Below are 14,997 nucleotides of genomic sequence, written 5' to 3'. Positions count from 1 at the left end.
CTCACCCCTCTCTGGCTCTGGGAGCGACGGCAGCTCCTCACCCCTCTCTGGCTCTGGGAGCGACGGCAGCTCCTCACCCCTCTCTGGCTCTGGGGACGGCGGCTCACCCCTCTTTATTGGAGTGACCGGGGCATCTCCCATGTCTACCGCCAGGTAATTAACCACCATGAGGGCAACCTCTGGGAAGGAGGCCGGGTGGTGTTGTTCCTCCCACTGTTCCCACCTCTCCCCATCTCGACGCCACAGCGTGTTGATAACTATGGGGATGCCTCAGGGTGCATCAACCAGTCCCAGATCTCCTGGGACGGTGGTGAAGGTGGTGGTGCTGGAGGTAGTGGGGTGGCCCCTGATGCCCGGGGTGAACACTGCACCTCTTCCTGGGCCTGGTTGTAGGGGCATCCTGCCCAGTTGTGGCCGTCCTCCTCACACCGGCCACACCAGTTTGCCGGTGGCACGTCTGGGCAGGACCGCCAACGATGGTCCTCCTTCCCGCACCAGGAACACCAAGGGAAGAGGCTGGCCGGGTCCTCCAGCGGTGGCTGCAGCAGCTTACATTTCTTCAGCTGCTGCTTGTCCTGCCTTTTCCACTGTCTGCTCTTCTTTCCCATTTTTTTTCAAAAAAAAAAAAAATAAATACTGCTCTGAGCCTCTAGGTGGCGCTATCCCACTTCTGACACCAAATGTGGCAGGCTGGCGAGTGGATAGAGGCCCAGAGACAGACTGCAGTTCAAAAAAATAACTATTTTATTATAAATAAACAAAAATAAAGTGCACAAGGGCAAAATAACAGATACTCAAACACAAATAAAGCAAAAACAAAACTCACAAAAATAAAGTTTCCAGGCTGGGCAATGCCTTCACTGGATTTAGAAAATTCAAAAACCACAAAACAAACACCAACCTGCTTCCTCAGCTCCCTCTCCCCAAATGAGAAGCAGAGGCCTCCTTTTATATCAGGTGGCTGGGCGCTGATTGATCGTTAATCAACCTAATCAACTAATCAACCCCAGCCACCTGAACATAATAAACCCAGGCAGGTAAGGGAAGTTAACCCCATCCCTGCCAATTTCTAAAGAGCAGAGCTTTCCTCTGCCACACTGTCTAATTAACCTTTTCCAGAAATCGGGTAACCAGGTTCCTAGAAGGCCTAGAACCGAGTCTGAATTATTTTACGCGTTGATGTTTAATTTTTATATATATATATATATATATATATATATATATATATATATATACATATATATACATATACATACACATACATACACACACACACATACAGCTCTGGAAAAAATTAAGAGATCATTGCAAATTTTTCTTAAATCAGCATCTCTACATGTATGGCAGCCATTCCATTCCAGTGTCTGTTGAATTCCAACACAGGCACACCTCATTCTACTGAATGAGGTACTGATTAGGGGATCACCTGAACCAAATCTTATTTAACGAGGAAAAGTATAAAAACCACTCCTGTGGTCATCACTATCCTCTTCCAATAGGACCAGCTGGATGGCAAAACAGTGCTAGTAGTACCTCAAAAGTAATTGGAATCAAAAAATAACTACTGACCATGCCCAAAGAGTTGAAAAGGAAAGTTTTGAGTAAGGAAAAGAAGGGTTCAATTCTAGCTTTACTGGCAGAGGGATACAGTGAGCGTCAGGTTGCTTCCATCCTTAAAATTTCAAAAACGACGGTTCATAAGAACAAGGTCAAGCAGCACACATTGGGGACAACAAAGCTACAGACCGGCAGAGGGAGAAAACGACTCTCCACTGACTGGGATGACCGCCAACTCATTCGAATGTCACTCAGCAACTGTAGGATGACATCAAATGACCTACAGAAAGAATGGCAAACGGCAGCTGGGGTGAAGTGCACGGCGAGGACGGTTCAAAACAGGCTCCTAGGGGCAGGGCGTGCAAAGCTAGAAAAAAGCCCTTCATCAATGAGAAGCAAAGAAGAGCCAGGCTGAGGTTTGCAAAAGACCATAAGGATTGGACCGTAGAGGACTGGAGTAAGGACATCTTCTCTGATGAGTCCAATTTCAGCTTTGCCCAACACCTGGTCGTCTAATGGTTAAACAGAGACCTGGGGAGGCCTACAAGCCACAGTGTCTTGCACCCACTGTGAAATGTGGTGGAGGATCGGTGATGATCTGGGAGTGCTTCAGCAAGGCTGGAATGTGGCATAAAGTCACCTAACATCAATATGAAAGACTGGTGGAGAGCATGCCAAGACGGATGAAAGCTGTGATTGAAAATCAGGGTTATTCCACCAAATATTGATTTCTGAACTCTTCCTAAGTTAAAACATTAGTATTATGTTGTTTAAAAATGAATATGAACTTATTTTCTTTGCATTATTCGAGGTCTAACAACACTGCATCTTTTTTGTTATCTTGACCAGTTGTCATTTTCTGCAAATAAATGCTCTAAATGACAATATTTTTATTTGGAATTTGGGAGAAATGTTGTCAGTACCCAGACACACATACCTATAAATAGCAAAACCAGAGAAACTGATAATTTTGCAGTGGTCTCTTAATTTTTTCCAAAGATGTGTATATAGTAGGAAGTATTCAGTAGGAAATCACCCAACATGTCTTCCCAGCTCTTCTGCAGCAATTCCCAGAGATGTAGGGCACTTACGGGTAGCTTTGCTTTGACTCTTCTGTCCAGTTCGTCCCATACAAGTTCTATGGGATTGAGGTTTAGAGACTGGGCAGGCCAGGTCATTAGATTGAGTTGTCCTTCACTTTCCTTCTTTGCCAGATAGTTCTTGCACAACTTTGAGGTGAGTTTCGGGTCATTATCTTGCTGAAGAATGAAGGACTGCCCAACTAGCCGTAACCCTAATGAAATGGCATGCCTCTTAAGTATGTTATGATAGGCATGCTGGTTGAGCTTGCCATGGACTTGGTAAAGCTCACCAACTCTGTCACCAGCAAAGCAACCCCAGACCATGACACTGACTTTTACTGTGTATAATATATATATATATGATAAGTGAATTGGAATTGATACACTGGGCCACAGTCAGATGCTAAATGAACCACATGCGGGTTGCGTTAAATAAACTACATTGCATACCTGTCAGCTTTTGAAAACATGAGATCGGGAGGTCTCCTTTTACTGCACAAATCGGTATAATGATTCTTACATATACAGTAAATAATAATGTATTCTTACCTTTCTACTGTGTGCCCTGGAGACCCTGGAATGTGGCAAACTTGGCTTTCTTTATCAAAGCATCACTGGGCTTCCACTCAAAACAAGAGCAGTCAGACAACACGTTCATTTTGGTTTTCAAAAGTCCCTTCAGAACCGCATTGTGAAGTTCACTGCAAGCCTCGGTCCTGTTTTTGCCATAAAGTATCCATCCTTATCTGACTGCCAGTTTCATCACTTCCTTCTATGAAACCACTGGTGTCTAGAATCTGGTAGCTGATTTACTCATCGTCTAGCTTTACTGCATGTCTTTTTTGAGGCATGGAAATGTTTAAGAGGGAAAGGAAGTCATCAAAGCAGTGAATATCATGATTTTTTAAGTCAATGAAAGTCAGCAGGTTTAGCTTTTCGTCATTGACTAGCCTGGCAGCAAAAATTTCGCACATGTAGAATTTTGATAGATACCGGTCGCATTCAGTGTTATCATGCAGCTCCTCCTAGCGGATATATTGCATGGTATAAAAACCAACGTGGAGGTCCAGGTTTGTTTTCTGAATTCCCGTACTGCACACTTATAAGACCCCTTGCTTCTCTTACCATTACAGGTTTAACAACCCTTGCTAGTAAATCCCTCTTAAGTTTTAGAATTGCTGGGTGAAGTTCATGTACCTTTGCTTCCTAAGATTGCATCAGAAGATTTTATCAAAGAAGGGAATTACACTCTGCAAAAACAAGCAGTAAAGATTTGATTGTGGTCTGGAGAATGAGTTGGTCAACATTCTCACTCTGCCATTCTTTTGGTCTTCAGAACTAAAGCAATGCTTCAAAGCTGGCCACTGTTGAGGTAATCTGTCCAGTGTCTTCACTAAGCGTAACCATTGCTACCCTTTTAAGCAGACCCAGACACAGAAATTGAATTTTTAAAGCACTTTTGTGCGGTTTTAGTATTTAACAGAGATAAAAGATAAATCTAAACAAAACCTAACTCCCACATGGAGTACTAAACTATACTTTAAGTTTCCAGCTAGATCGGACGGCTAAGCCATTTACCATTAAAAAAAAAAAACGAACACGAACAAAAAGTTTCACACAGCCTTTATTTCTACACCGATTTTCACACCCTGACAGTCTTGCCTTCACACAGACTGCCCTGTACAAATCTTTGCTTACTGTTATATACTTGCCTGCTGATTACAGGGAAGTGAAATCAATTAAATTAACTAAAATAATCAGACCTGTGGCTGTGCAAACACAGGTGCACACCCACATTTATCTGGCAGGGACAGAAATGTACCCTATCCCTGCCAACCACAGGCATGTTTTTCTCAGGAAGGGATCTGCCCTGTCACAATTGTTAATTTGGTTCTTACCTTTGGAGAACACTGGAAGTGCACCCCAGGCACAGGGAGTGTTGTGATATACATTGTGATACACCTGTACAGGTAGAGCGTGCCGACAATAAAGAAGAAACGCCGGCCAATAATGGATCTAAAAGGGTGAGAAGGAAAAAAAAAGGTAAAACACCTATTGCATGAAACTGGGATGGAAGTTTACCTTTCAGCATGACAATGACCCAAAGCACACAGCCAAAGCTACACTGGAGTGGCTAAGGAACAAAAAGGTAAAATGTCCTTCTTAAGTGGCCCAGTCAGAGCACCGACCCAATCGAATCAATCCAATCGAAAATTTGTGGCATGACTTGAAAATTGCTGTCCATCAGCACTCCCCAAGGAACTTGACAGAGCTTGAACAGTTTTGTAAAGAAGAATGGTCAAATATTGCGAAATCTAGGTGTGCAAAGTTGGTAGAGACCTATCCCAACAGACTCACAGCTGTAACTGCTGCCAAAGGTGCTTCTACCAAGTAGTAACTCCAGGGGGGTGGAGACTTATCCAATTATGATCTTTCAGTTTTGTAATTTTAATATATAATTTTTCTCTCAATAAAAACTTTTTTCCCCCTTAACAGTGTGGAGTATGGTGTATAGATAAGTGAAAAAAAGCCTCATTTAAATGCATGAAACTCTGAGGCACTGACACAACAAAATGTGAAAAAAGTTCAAGGGGGTGTAGACTTTCTATAGGCACTGTGTGTGTGTGTGTGTGTGTGTGTGTGTGTGTGTGTATGTGTGTGTATATAATATATATATATATATATATATATATATATATATATATATATATATATATATATATATACTGTGTGTGTGTGTGTGTGTGTGTGTGTGTGTAGTGTGTGTGTGTGTGTGTGTGTGTGTGTGTGTGTGTGTGTGTGCCAGGAATGATCCTATTTCCATGATAGTATACATTCAAATAAATGTAATACATCCCCATAATCTTTAAAACAACATCTAGCTTTCTTTTGGGGTACAATTGTAGTGGTATATTCTTAGAAGTAACTGATAAATTCTAGAAAAAGAAAACAAAATCATAAAATAGGAGAAAATTGTATATAGAATATTGTATTCAGGAAAGTGTACCAAAGAAATATAATGTATATACCGTATGAGGGTGACTCACCCAAGTGGTCACTATACTTGGACTGCATCCCTAATTAACAGCTTGAGATGCATCTGAATGCTACAGTAGGTTGGCATTGCATGAATGCAACAGGCCTAAAAACAGTCCTTGAAAGGAATGTATTGGAACATTCCAAGCATAAAGAGCAATGACTGAAGCAAACATGAAACGTGTGTCACTTGGGTAAGCCTAACTGGATAGCTTCATACTTTGCATTTTTGTACTGTGCTTTAAAAGGGGTGCTATGCACAGTCAGACAGTGTTTACATAGCAATGTGCACTGTACTGCGTGGGAATATACTGCTCCTTTTTATCTGTCTAGATCAGTGGTCCTCAAAGCCAGGCCATCGTGCCCACGGCAGCTGTTTTTAAATTATGGGTCGTGAATACATTTCTGGCGGGTCGTAGCGTGGGAAAACAAAGAAAGCTTAGAAAATGTTTTCCAACAAAAGCGCCACAGCAGTCTATTGACTGTGTTCCTTGCTTATGCTGTGCTTGTATGTACGCAACATTTAAATTTTTTTTTCTGAATGGCTTTTGCGATACAATCAACCAATTGAATATCTGCATTGTCTCTGCGGTAGCCCAATCATAAGTTAGCTGGGTGGGACATAAACTGTGTCTGTTTCAGGTGCAGGTACCGACTGTAAGTTTAACCAATAGGAGAATCAAATATCTGCCAAGTTTTACACAGCTGTCCAATCATAAGCAAGCAGAGGAAGTTCACGGTATTCTCCATGAAAATTGAAGGCGAGTGAGTAGCCAATGGGAAAGTGAAAGATCTGACATCTGTTCAATCATTCGTGAGCAGAGGCGGGGTGTTAATATGCCAGATAAGCACTGAATTTCACCGACTGTTATTGAGAAAAATAAAAGATTTCAGTACTTAGAATTTAATTTTCTCTACATTTTTTTTTTTTAAATTTCACCGGATAAGGGAAACACTGTAGTATATTTAGCTACAAATCCAATTTCTCTGAATAACTGTACTGGAGATGAGCGGTCTTTAAAACAAGAGTAGTGTTGACAAATTTGCCAAATTGAAACAAAGCGAGACGCTATCTATCCTCGTTTATTTTAGTTTATTCAAAGTTATCTGTGTAAACATGCTATTTACAAATATTTGCATTGCGTATTTTAACTTTTATTTAACAAATTAACAAATATTTGCATTGCGTATTTTAATTATTTAAAAAATAAGCGCATCACACACAATTACTACCTGAGACTTGGCCTTATCAGAGTGAGCCAAGAATAACCCCACTAAAACTCTTAAAAAAAAAAAAAAAAAAAAAAAAAAAAGTATATGTTGTATATGTCGCAAGAAGGCAGTGTGTAAGATAAGAACCTATGCAATAGTTAGAGTGCCCGCAAACAGCCAAGTAAGATCAATTAGTGCCCGTGCTCAAATTACTTTGAGGACCACAGGTCTTGATAGAGTATCTAGGATAATGCTAATAATAGTAATACAAACACAAACATAAAAAGTACCATAATCTGGAATTGATGTTTCACTGACATTTTACTGTCATTATCACAGATTTGTAATACTAGTCGCCCTTTTCATACAATTAATTGCATTATTAATAAAATCCATCAAATGTACTGTTTCGTTCCATTGTAAACCAGAAACTGAGATCTCGAACTGTATATGCTATACAGTGACTGATATTACACTGTGTCAACATGCTCAATATTGGTTGATTCCATAAATGAACAAATACACGGGACACAAGAAATTCCATACTAAATACATGAATACTGTACTCCAGTTTTCTGGTTGCCATCCTCTGGTACTTACTTGTATTTTAATAAAGTCCACTGAATGAGCCACAGTGCCACAAGAATCATGCCATTAATCTCGCATATAGAGAATGCCCACTCCACCCGGTCAAAAATGTCAAAGAACTTGTCGGGCAACGGAGGGGTTTCCTCCTTAGGAGGCACTCGCTCATGGACCACAGAGATCATGACCGTTGTGAAGACAAAACAGAAAAGTGCATAGATGAAGGCCAAGGCCGTCTTGCCCCACTCCATGGGAAAGTGTGATTTCTCGGGCATCGGCATGTGGATCTGTACCATCTCATTGCGGAAGCCGTTGGGCATGCCATTGCGTTTGGCTTTGCTGCTGCTGCTGTCCCCATTTTTGCCCTTGATCAGGTGCCCATTGGCGTGCCCATTCTTGTGGGCTTCAATGTGGTGCTCAATGTTGAGCGTCTTGATCTTGTTGAGCAGTTGCTGCCCATTGTCCGAGCAGACCAGAGACAGAGGGGGCTTCTTGAAGTCAGCCTCGGTCAGCCTCAGCAAGTCCTTGCCGTTCAGACGCTGGAAGGAATCAGAGTATTCCGGCATGCCTTCCTCTGCCAGCCAGCTGGACACCTCTTCTGAAGACCAGTACACTACCTTCTTCATTTCAGTCCGAAAGCAGAATTAAAAGACGGGGCAAAGCAAACTGAAGCGAGTGGATGTGGAATTCACTCGGTCTATGGAACAGAAAGTCCTCCCCAGAGTGTCTTCATGTGGTTTCATGGACATCGGGTTGAAAATGCTGGAGAACCCAGTATGGCACAACCAATTGGGAAAATTTTATCTTGAATCGGTTGAGGGACAGCTCTCTGCACAAATCTTGGGTTGCAACAGCCTAAATTTATTTGGTTGCTGTGGTGCCTTATCCTGTTAAAGAGGAGACAGAAAAAAAATAAAATAAAAATCAGTTAGTGATTCTCATCACAAATCACCCAAACCATCTATATATAAAAACAACAAAAAAAAAATTAACTGGCTACTCTAGAGACATACTGATCAATGTTACACAATGCTACTTTACAGAATATGGCAGTTCATTATCACATTCAAATAATTCCGAAAAAAAACACACTTGGATCATTCCGATTATTAGGAATTCAAATGTAAACTACTAGGAAACAACGAAAGCCAAACAAAAAAAGGGTGGGAAAATAATTTTCAGGAAAAAAAAATATATATAAAAAAATAATAATAATAAAAACTACACTTTGGTTAAGAAGGCAACCTACTCAAGCAGAAACAGAAACTAATCCACAAAAACAAAAAAAGGCCTCAGGTGCTTCACATGCTCACATCAAACAACACCCTTTCTCCCTAGAGGGGGTGCTGCCTTATGGCTCTTAATTGGGCACCGCCCATTGTGTCTGTCTAATTATTACAACTGCAACCAGTATCCATGGCCTGTGTCTGCACGGAGTGCTATGAGCTAGCTGCAACTACAAGGAATCAAAATGGCCTATTGTTGCCAATAAGATAGTGTAAAGCCGCACTCAATGGTCAGGAGGTCTGGTTCTTATGTACTGTTTGTTTGTTCTTGGCATGTTTTGAATATGGAGGGTGAGGGGGGAGGCTCGCACACAGCACATACACTGTTTCCAGCCTTTCACAATTACTGCCACCACTATCTGTTGGGCCATAGCTTTTCCAATTCCTACATGACTACATTTCAACTACACTTCACATCACACACTGCATTATCTGTACCAAATAATCCTCATCCAGACATAAAAACATCTGGAGATTTGACACAATTGTCATAGATAACTATAAAATACAAAATGTCATATTTCTTAAGCAACTACAGAAATGATTCACAAAACATATGAAACACAAATTAAAAATCTAGCAAACTCCACTGCCCAATGCTGAATTCTTAATTTCAGCTTAAACCCTACAGTCAGGTTTATGAATCAAACTTCAGTGCTGTGCAGTGATTCAGGCAGGAAGAGAGTGCTTTCTGCCAGTCAAAATGCCTCCTTGCATAGTCAATGTAAATGCATAGTCACTGTAGTCACCTCAAGACAACTTGGCATATCTCTAAAAAATATATAATCCCCTCGCTTTTCTGGAAATGGTTAAGCAATGACGTAACTGCCTTTGTTGCCAAGTTCGTTACTTAGCAACCACTGAAAATACAAATAAAATCTGCGGAAACAGCCAAGGAACGACACAGAAAAAACAAAACGGTTGTCTAAACAACATAAAGAACAAACTTTTTCTAAGCAATATTTTCATGACTTTTACAATACTTTTTCCAGGCCTGGAAATCGCCGTTTTAAAATTCCATGTCTTTTCCATAATTTCCATGACCGCAGAAACCCGACATTATTGTTAACCCCTCCCCTACGATTCTGTCCTTTCGCCTGCAAGTCAAGTGTGCCTAACACATTTACGGAACATAAACAACCAATCACAGAACATGCAGTCTGGTAGCCACACCCCCATGCTCGGGTTGCAGTTTGACTGACAGAGCGCTCAGCTGTCAGTCTGGTGTGCAGAAAAACAACACAGACACTGTATAACCTGCTGAAAGAAACGTTACAGCAAGGTGAAGGCTGAGCTCTTTTTTGGTTGGGGGGGGGGGGGGGGGGGGGGGGGGGGGGTGGCGGTAGCCTGTAGCCTGCTCAGCCCACCCCCCCTCGTTGCGCCACTGATTGTGGTTAAGAGGTGGACGTTTACAGCAGAAAGCTGGGATTGGCTCAGTTTTCAGACTTACATTTTTTGTAAACAAAACTGTAGCAGTGTGCTCAGCAAGTCAACAGCAAAATAATTTATCACAGTGTGCTAGCTCCATTCAGAAATAAAATAAACAATGTTTTGGATTATTTTTTTAACAATTCTGATTATGTGTTTATCAATAAAGACTAACATTACTTCAAAAATATATGAAAAAACTACAAAGCAGTATGGAAGTCAATATGTTAAAGTAACATTATTCTGCAGGTTTCATTCCACTTTATGAAGCACAATTATTAGTTAATTCTATAAAGTGATACAAAACTTGTGGCCACAGTTGTATATATCACGTTTTTAATTGGTTAAAAGCTGATCTAATTTTTCTAACCTGGCCTTTTGTACGTTTAGCATGTTTTGGTCAGATGACAATAGAAATAAATAAATGAATTATGACCTGCAATAAAATACACCCAATGTTTAATTTTACACACACAAAAAACTTAATATACAACAGATGTACTGTAGGACAAGTCCAGTGCAAATAAAGTTTCCATCGTTGATATTACACAATATTAAGCAGAACATAATAACTACAGTATGAAGTCTACTTTGACATAAAAGTTGGTCAGAATCATCGGGAGAAGACTCAACAGAAGATACAACCTTGCTGTATCAAAGCTATGCCCAGTCATTCTACCAAGGTAACAGCGTCCTATGGAGGCTAGATAAAACTTAATAATAGCGTAGCAATAACTGTTACCTTTGTAAGATTTCATACCGGTTTGTCTCAGTGGTATTAATTCGCTTGCAATTTAGCGATTTTTCACATTTCTCCCCGTCTTTGCTTTTTGGTCTTTTTCATTGTAGGTCATTGAGTTGGATGTGATATATATGTTCAAGACATAGCTCAGCAATACAAGCAAGATAATTCATAAATTACATTAAATCAGTGGTAATTAGTAACGATACTTACAGTACGATATAAGAATATCAGTGCTAATGTGTTATTAAAGGTATACATAAAATACACAATGCCTCCAAAATATAGGAATCAATGCTTTTTAAACCACCTTTCTAAGCAACGTTATTATACTTTCACTCTTCACTCGCAATTATTTCTCTTTTTGACACTTTCATTTATTAATAGTAATTTAACGACCTAACAGGAAAAAAACATGACGTTTTTCAAGCATAAACAAAAGTCAAACATGACAAAACATGTTGATTTTCTATTAATAGTCTTCTTGTGTGTCCTGCAATACTGCGATTTACATGCTGGAGTTACAAATGCTTGTGAAGTCTCAGGAACACATAGGTTTCCTGTGCCCCCTTCCTTTTTGTTCCATAATTCGAGCACTGGTCAGCCCATGCTCCCGAAAATACCGTAGTCTCTTGATTTAGGTATCTATTATGTTCTGTTCCACTGTTAATATCTATTTCATCTGCATCTCGAGGTACGTTACCGTATCATAATAATCAAAATAACAATTGTATAACGTTTAAAACAAAAAGAAACGGCGTCCGTGCTCATCATCCATGAACTTGTATACACAGGAAATTGCTAAATACGTTCTGATAACCTAATATATATAGAGAGAGAGACACACATAATAAAACTTACCTCAAACAATAAAAAATGATTTCATCTTAAATTACCGTTGCGCTTTAGAAAAAGCCTTGTTCTTGAGCTGCGTATGTTTAGCCGTGGTTACTTTCTGCAGCATGTCTTCGAAAGCTACCAGGAAAACTCTCAGTAATGCTGGGGGCTGGAACTACTCTGACGGAAGAAACTAGCCCATGACTTGAAAGACTGTTAATTTCACTCCACGTCAATACTGTATGGAGTGGAAATGGGAGTGTGAGGGAGTTTAGTTTGCAGGGCGTGGCACACCCTTGTTAATCCGAAAGTGTAACACTGAATTTCATTGTCTTGCAGTGTCGGGTTGTCTCTGCCTAGTGGTAGAACAATGTGGTTTATAAAGTGATGCGTTTGTACCAATTACCAATCTGTTTAAAACGGTATTAAATTAAAATGAGTATTAACACACGAGATGGCACGCCCAGGACCCCAACATTCTAACCGACTGGTGGTGCCCAGGCCATAATAATTCAAATTCAAGTACGTATAACTGGTGTTTTTGTTTATTAAACAATGTACTTTTGCATTTTGACCGCAGTGGGGGTTTTACTTATTTATGTATTTGTTTACACTCGCTCTTCAAGATCTTAAAATACCCACATCGTTTACAATAAATGTAAAGCAAGGCTGTATCGATATGCAGCTGTTTACCTGGACCTACCAATAGATTCCCCCCCCCCCCCCCACCCCCCGCCCCCCCCCCCCCCCCCTAAAAATCACCAACAAGGTAGTTTCAGGGCTACATACTTGAACATGAACATTTTTACTTTTTTTTTCTTCTTCTTAAACTTACTGTAAATTCAACTTTGCTTATTTTAACCAGCTGTTACCCCTCAGTGTCTTGTTTAAAATTTGTTTGATTGATGAAGGCAGCTCTCAACCCAACTCTATACAGAAATCTTAACTCTTTCAGCATCACTCTTTATGTAGGACTTACCTGTGTAACTTTGAAAAAGAAACTAAACAAACACATTGTCATTTTTACATGTATTAATTCATATATGAATGGTACCATACTTGCTTAAAAATAGCTCTCAGTTTGCATGCATACACCATGTAGTTTGTTACATTTAGTGTACACTTCCCATAAAGAGTTAATTGCTGCCCTGACTCCTAACATTCTGCAGCTAATGATATGCTTGGACCACAAATGCATTCCTGATGTGAAATTAATTTTGAGTACCTGAAAATAAGCATTGCAAAGAACAGTTTTCTTTAACTTGGCATGGTTCCAGGCACAGTTAAAAATGAACATGTGTACTAGAACAGGTAAGATTAACAGAATTAATTCAATGCCCTACAGACAACAGGAATTAATAACAGATCACTAAGGAACACATTTCTGTGGTCTAAAAAAAAAAAAAAAAAAAAACCCTGATGGTTAATTGAATTGCAAACTGATCCCAGTAAGGACAGTGTGTACAGCCTCAGTGAAAGGGTGAGCACTGAAAGGATACAAAGACGTGTCAAGCTCTTGTTCAGACTGTGCAAGGGGTGTGCAATGTCAACAATTCATGCAGTGAAACAGGAAATCAGCATTCACCATTTAAGTATGCATATCAAATGTTTTGTTTTACTCTTCTGCACAAATGACCGGGTTGGCTGAACTCAAAACTGTTGATATCGATACTAAAATTTGAAAGTAGTACTGTATGTGTCCATTAAAATAAATGTGGCAGAACTGTAACAAAACTGTATAAGCCCATCAAACTGTATAAGCCCATCAATATAATAATCTTGCAAATACCAAGTCAGTACTTCAAACAGTCTCTGAGGTATGAGGCAATGGCAGCTTGTCACAAATGGGAACATTTTTCATTGTGCAAAGAATATTAAGTGCTGGGAGTTTATCATCCAGAAACCAAAAAGCCCCAATTTGCCTAACAAGTTTCCATAATGCCAAAAATAAGAAGTGAGCATCCAAAATGGCTTAAGAGATACGAGAACTTAGTGGTACCAGATGCACTACACGATCAACACGAGTAAGGAAATATGTATTTATCAAGGCTGAACTTTATGATCAAGAACATGTACACCCAATTATGCCGAGAGGGCCTCAGGCACAGCTGAAGAACTACACCCACCACAGCTCTGTATGTGGTGGACTGGCCAATCCACAGTTTACACATTTCTAAACCAAATTACACTGCAGTAATTTAATCTGGTTTGGAGAGGGGCTGGGCATGCCTCGAAATCAACTGTCAATGAGCGCATGACAATAGTTTTAACAGATAAGTGAGCGTGTTGGTTGGTCGTCTCAATTAAAAAACAGCCAAAGCCTGCAGGGTAAGGTGGGAAGAAAGAAAAATGCTATGGTTAATGGGGTTACTAACAAGCCTAAAAATGTACAAGGAGGGAGTCTTTGCTGTTTCTTATTTAACATTTCTGCAGCCTCTATTACTTGCATAGTAGCACTCAGAGTACTGTACCTCAGTATCTTAAATCAGTAACTTGTACAGTAGCTGCAGTTATGTTATTAAAGGTACTATGAAACCAGGAATATAGGTGTTGAGATCTCCCAGTGTACACACAAAATCATGCATTAGCCTGCTTAAAGTGTAAACAGTGTCTACGAAGGCCAGTATATCTTCATTGTATGAGTAGTCTGAATGTCCATTTGGCAAAAAAAGTGCCAGACAACTACAGTACCATCTTTTAATATATATATTTTTTGTTACCATTTATCCCCAAATGTGTTTACAATGACACACTTATAACTATTGTCCATACACACACATCATATATGCTTTGAAGTGCTGCTGTATGCGTGCGCGCACACACACACTTTATGTAAAAAAATAAATAAATAAAATCAAGCATAAACCACACATTGAGAGTCTAGTTAATTAAACCATCTCCAATTATAAAATTGCAGATAGAAATCCTTGGCTTCTACCACTATGACCCCTTCCCCCTAACCATTCATCTGGACATCCAAGGCAATTAGAGAGGCATTTCTGAAAACAGAGACCCAGTATTAACTTCCAACAACAGCCTTGAAGAAATTACAGTTGCTTTGACTGTAGTGTAAGTAGATCACACTATCAATATCTGGGGCAAAATACAGGGGAATTAACTTTTAAAATGAGGAGCAGCTGGATTCTTTGAAGTGAAATACAGACGATTTGTGTTGTTTAAGTGATGTTCCATCCTCTTATGGGCTCCTTGTGGATTTACAGTCTTTGAACTT

General features: G+C 39.9%; 1 protein-coding gene across 4 annotated transcripts in view; it reads right to left on the bottom strand.

Moving 5' to 3' along the window:
* LOC121321862 (phosphatidylcholine:ceramide cholinephosphotransferase 1-like) overlaps positions 1 to 14,997 on the bottom strand; it is an 87,898-nt gene that overhangs the window by 12,726 nt on the left and 60,175 nt on the right. For 2 of the 4 annotated variants that reach the window (XM_041261157.1, XM_041261159.1), the window contains exons 2-3: positions 7,488 to 8,359; positions 4,538 to 4,655 (exon numbers count right to left, since the gene is read on the bottom strand). In XM_041261157.1, coding sequence (XP_041117091.1) covers positions 4,538 to 4,655; positions 7,488 to 8,098 — 729 coding nt within the window. In that variant the 5' untranslated portion in view covers positions 8,099 to 8,359. Of the gene's footprint in view, positions 1 to 4,537; positions 4,656 to 7,487; positions 8,360 to 11,789; positions 12,031 to 14,997 lie in introns of those variants that run through there. The other 2 variants (XM_041261156.1, XM_041261158.1) reach the window with 2 other exon arrangements.

The sequence above is a fragment of the Polyodon spathula genome, chromosome 10 (assembly GCF_017654505.1).
Source record: "Polyodon spathula isolate WHYD16114869_AA chromosome 10, ASM1765450v1, whole genome shotgun sequence".
NCBI classification, from domain to species: Eukaryota; Metazoa; Chordata; class Actinopteri; order Acipenseriformes; family Polyodontidae; genus Polyodon; species Polyodon spathula.
This window is presented reverse-complemented; position numbering and strand designations above follow the sequence as displayed.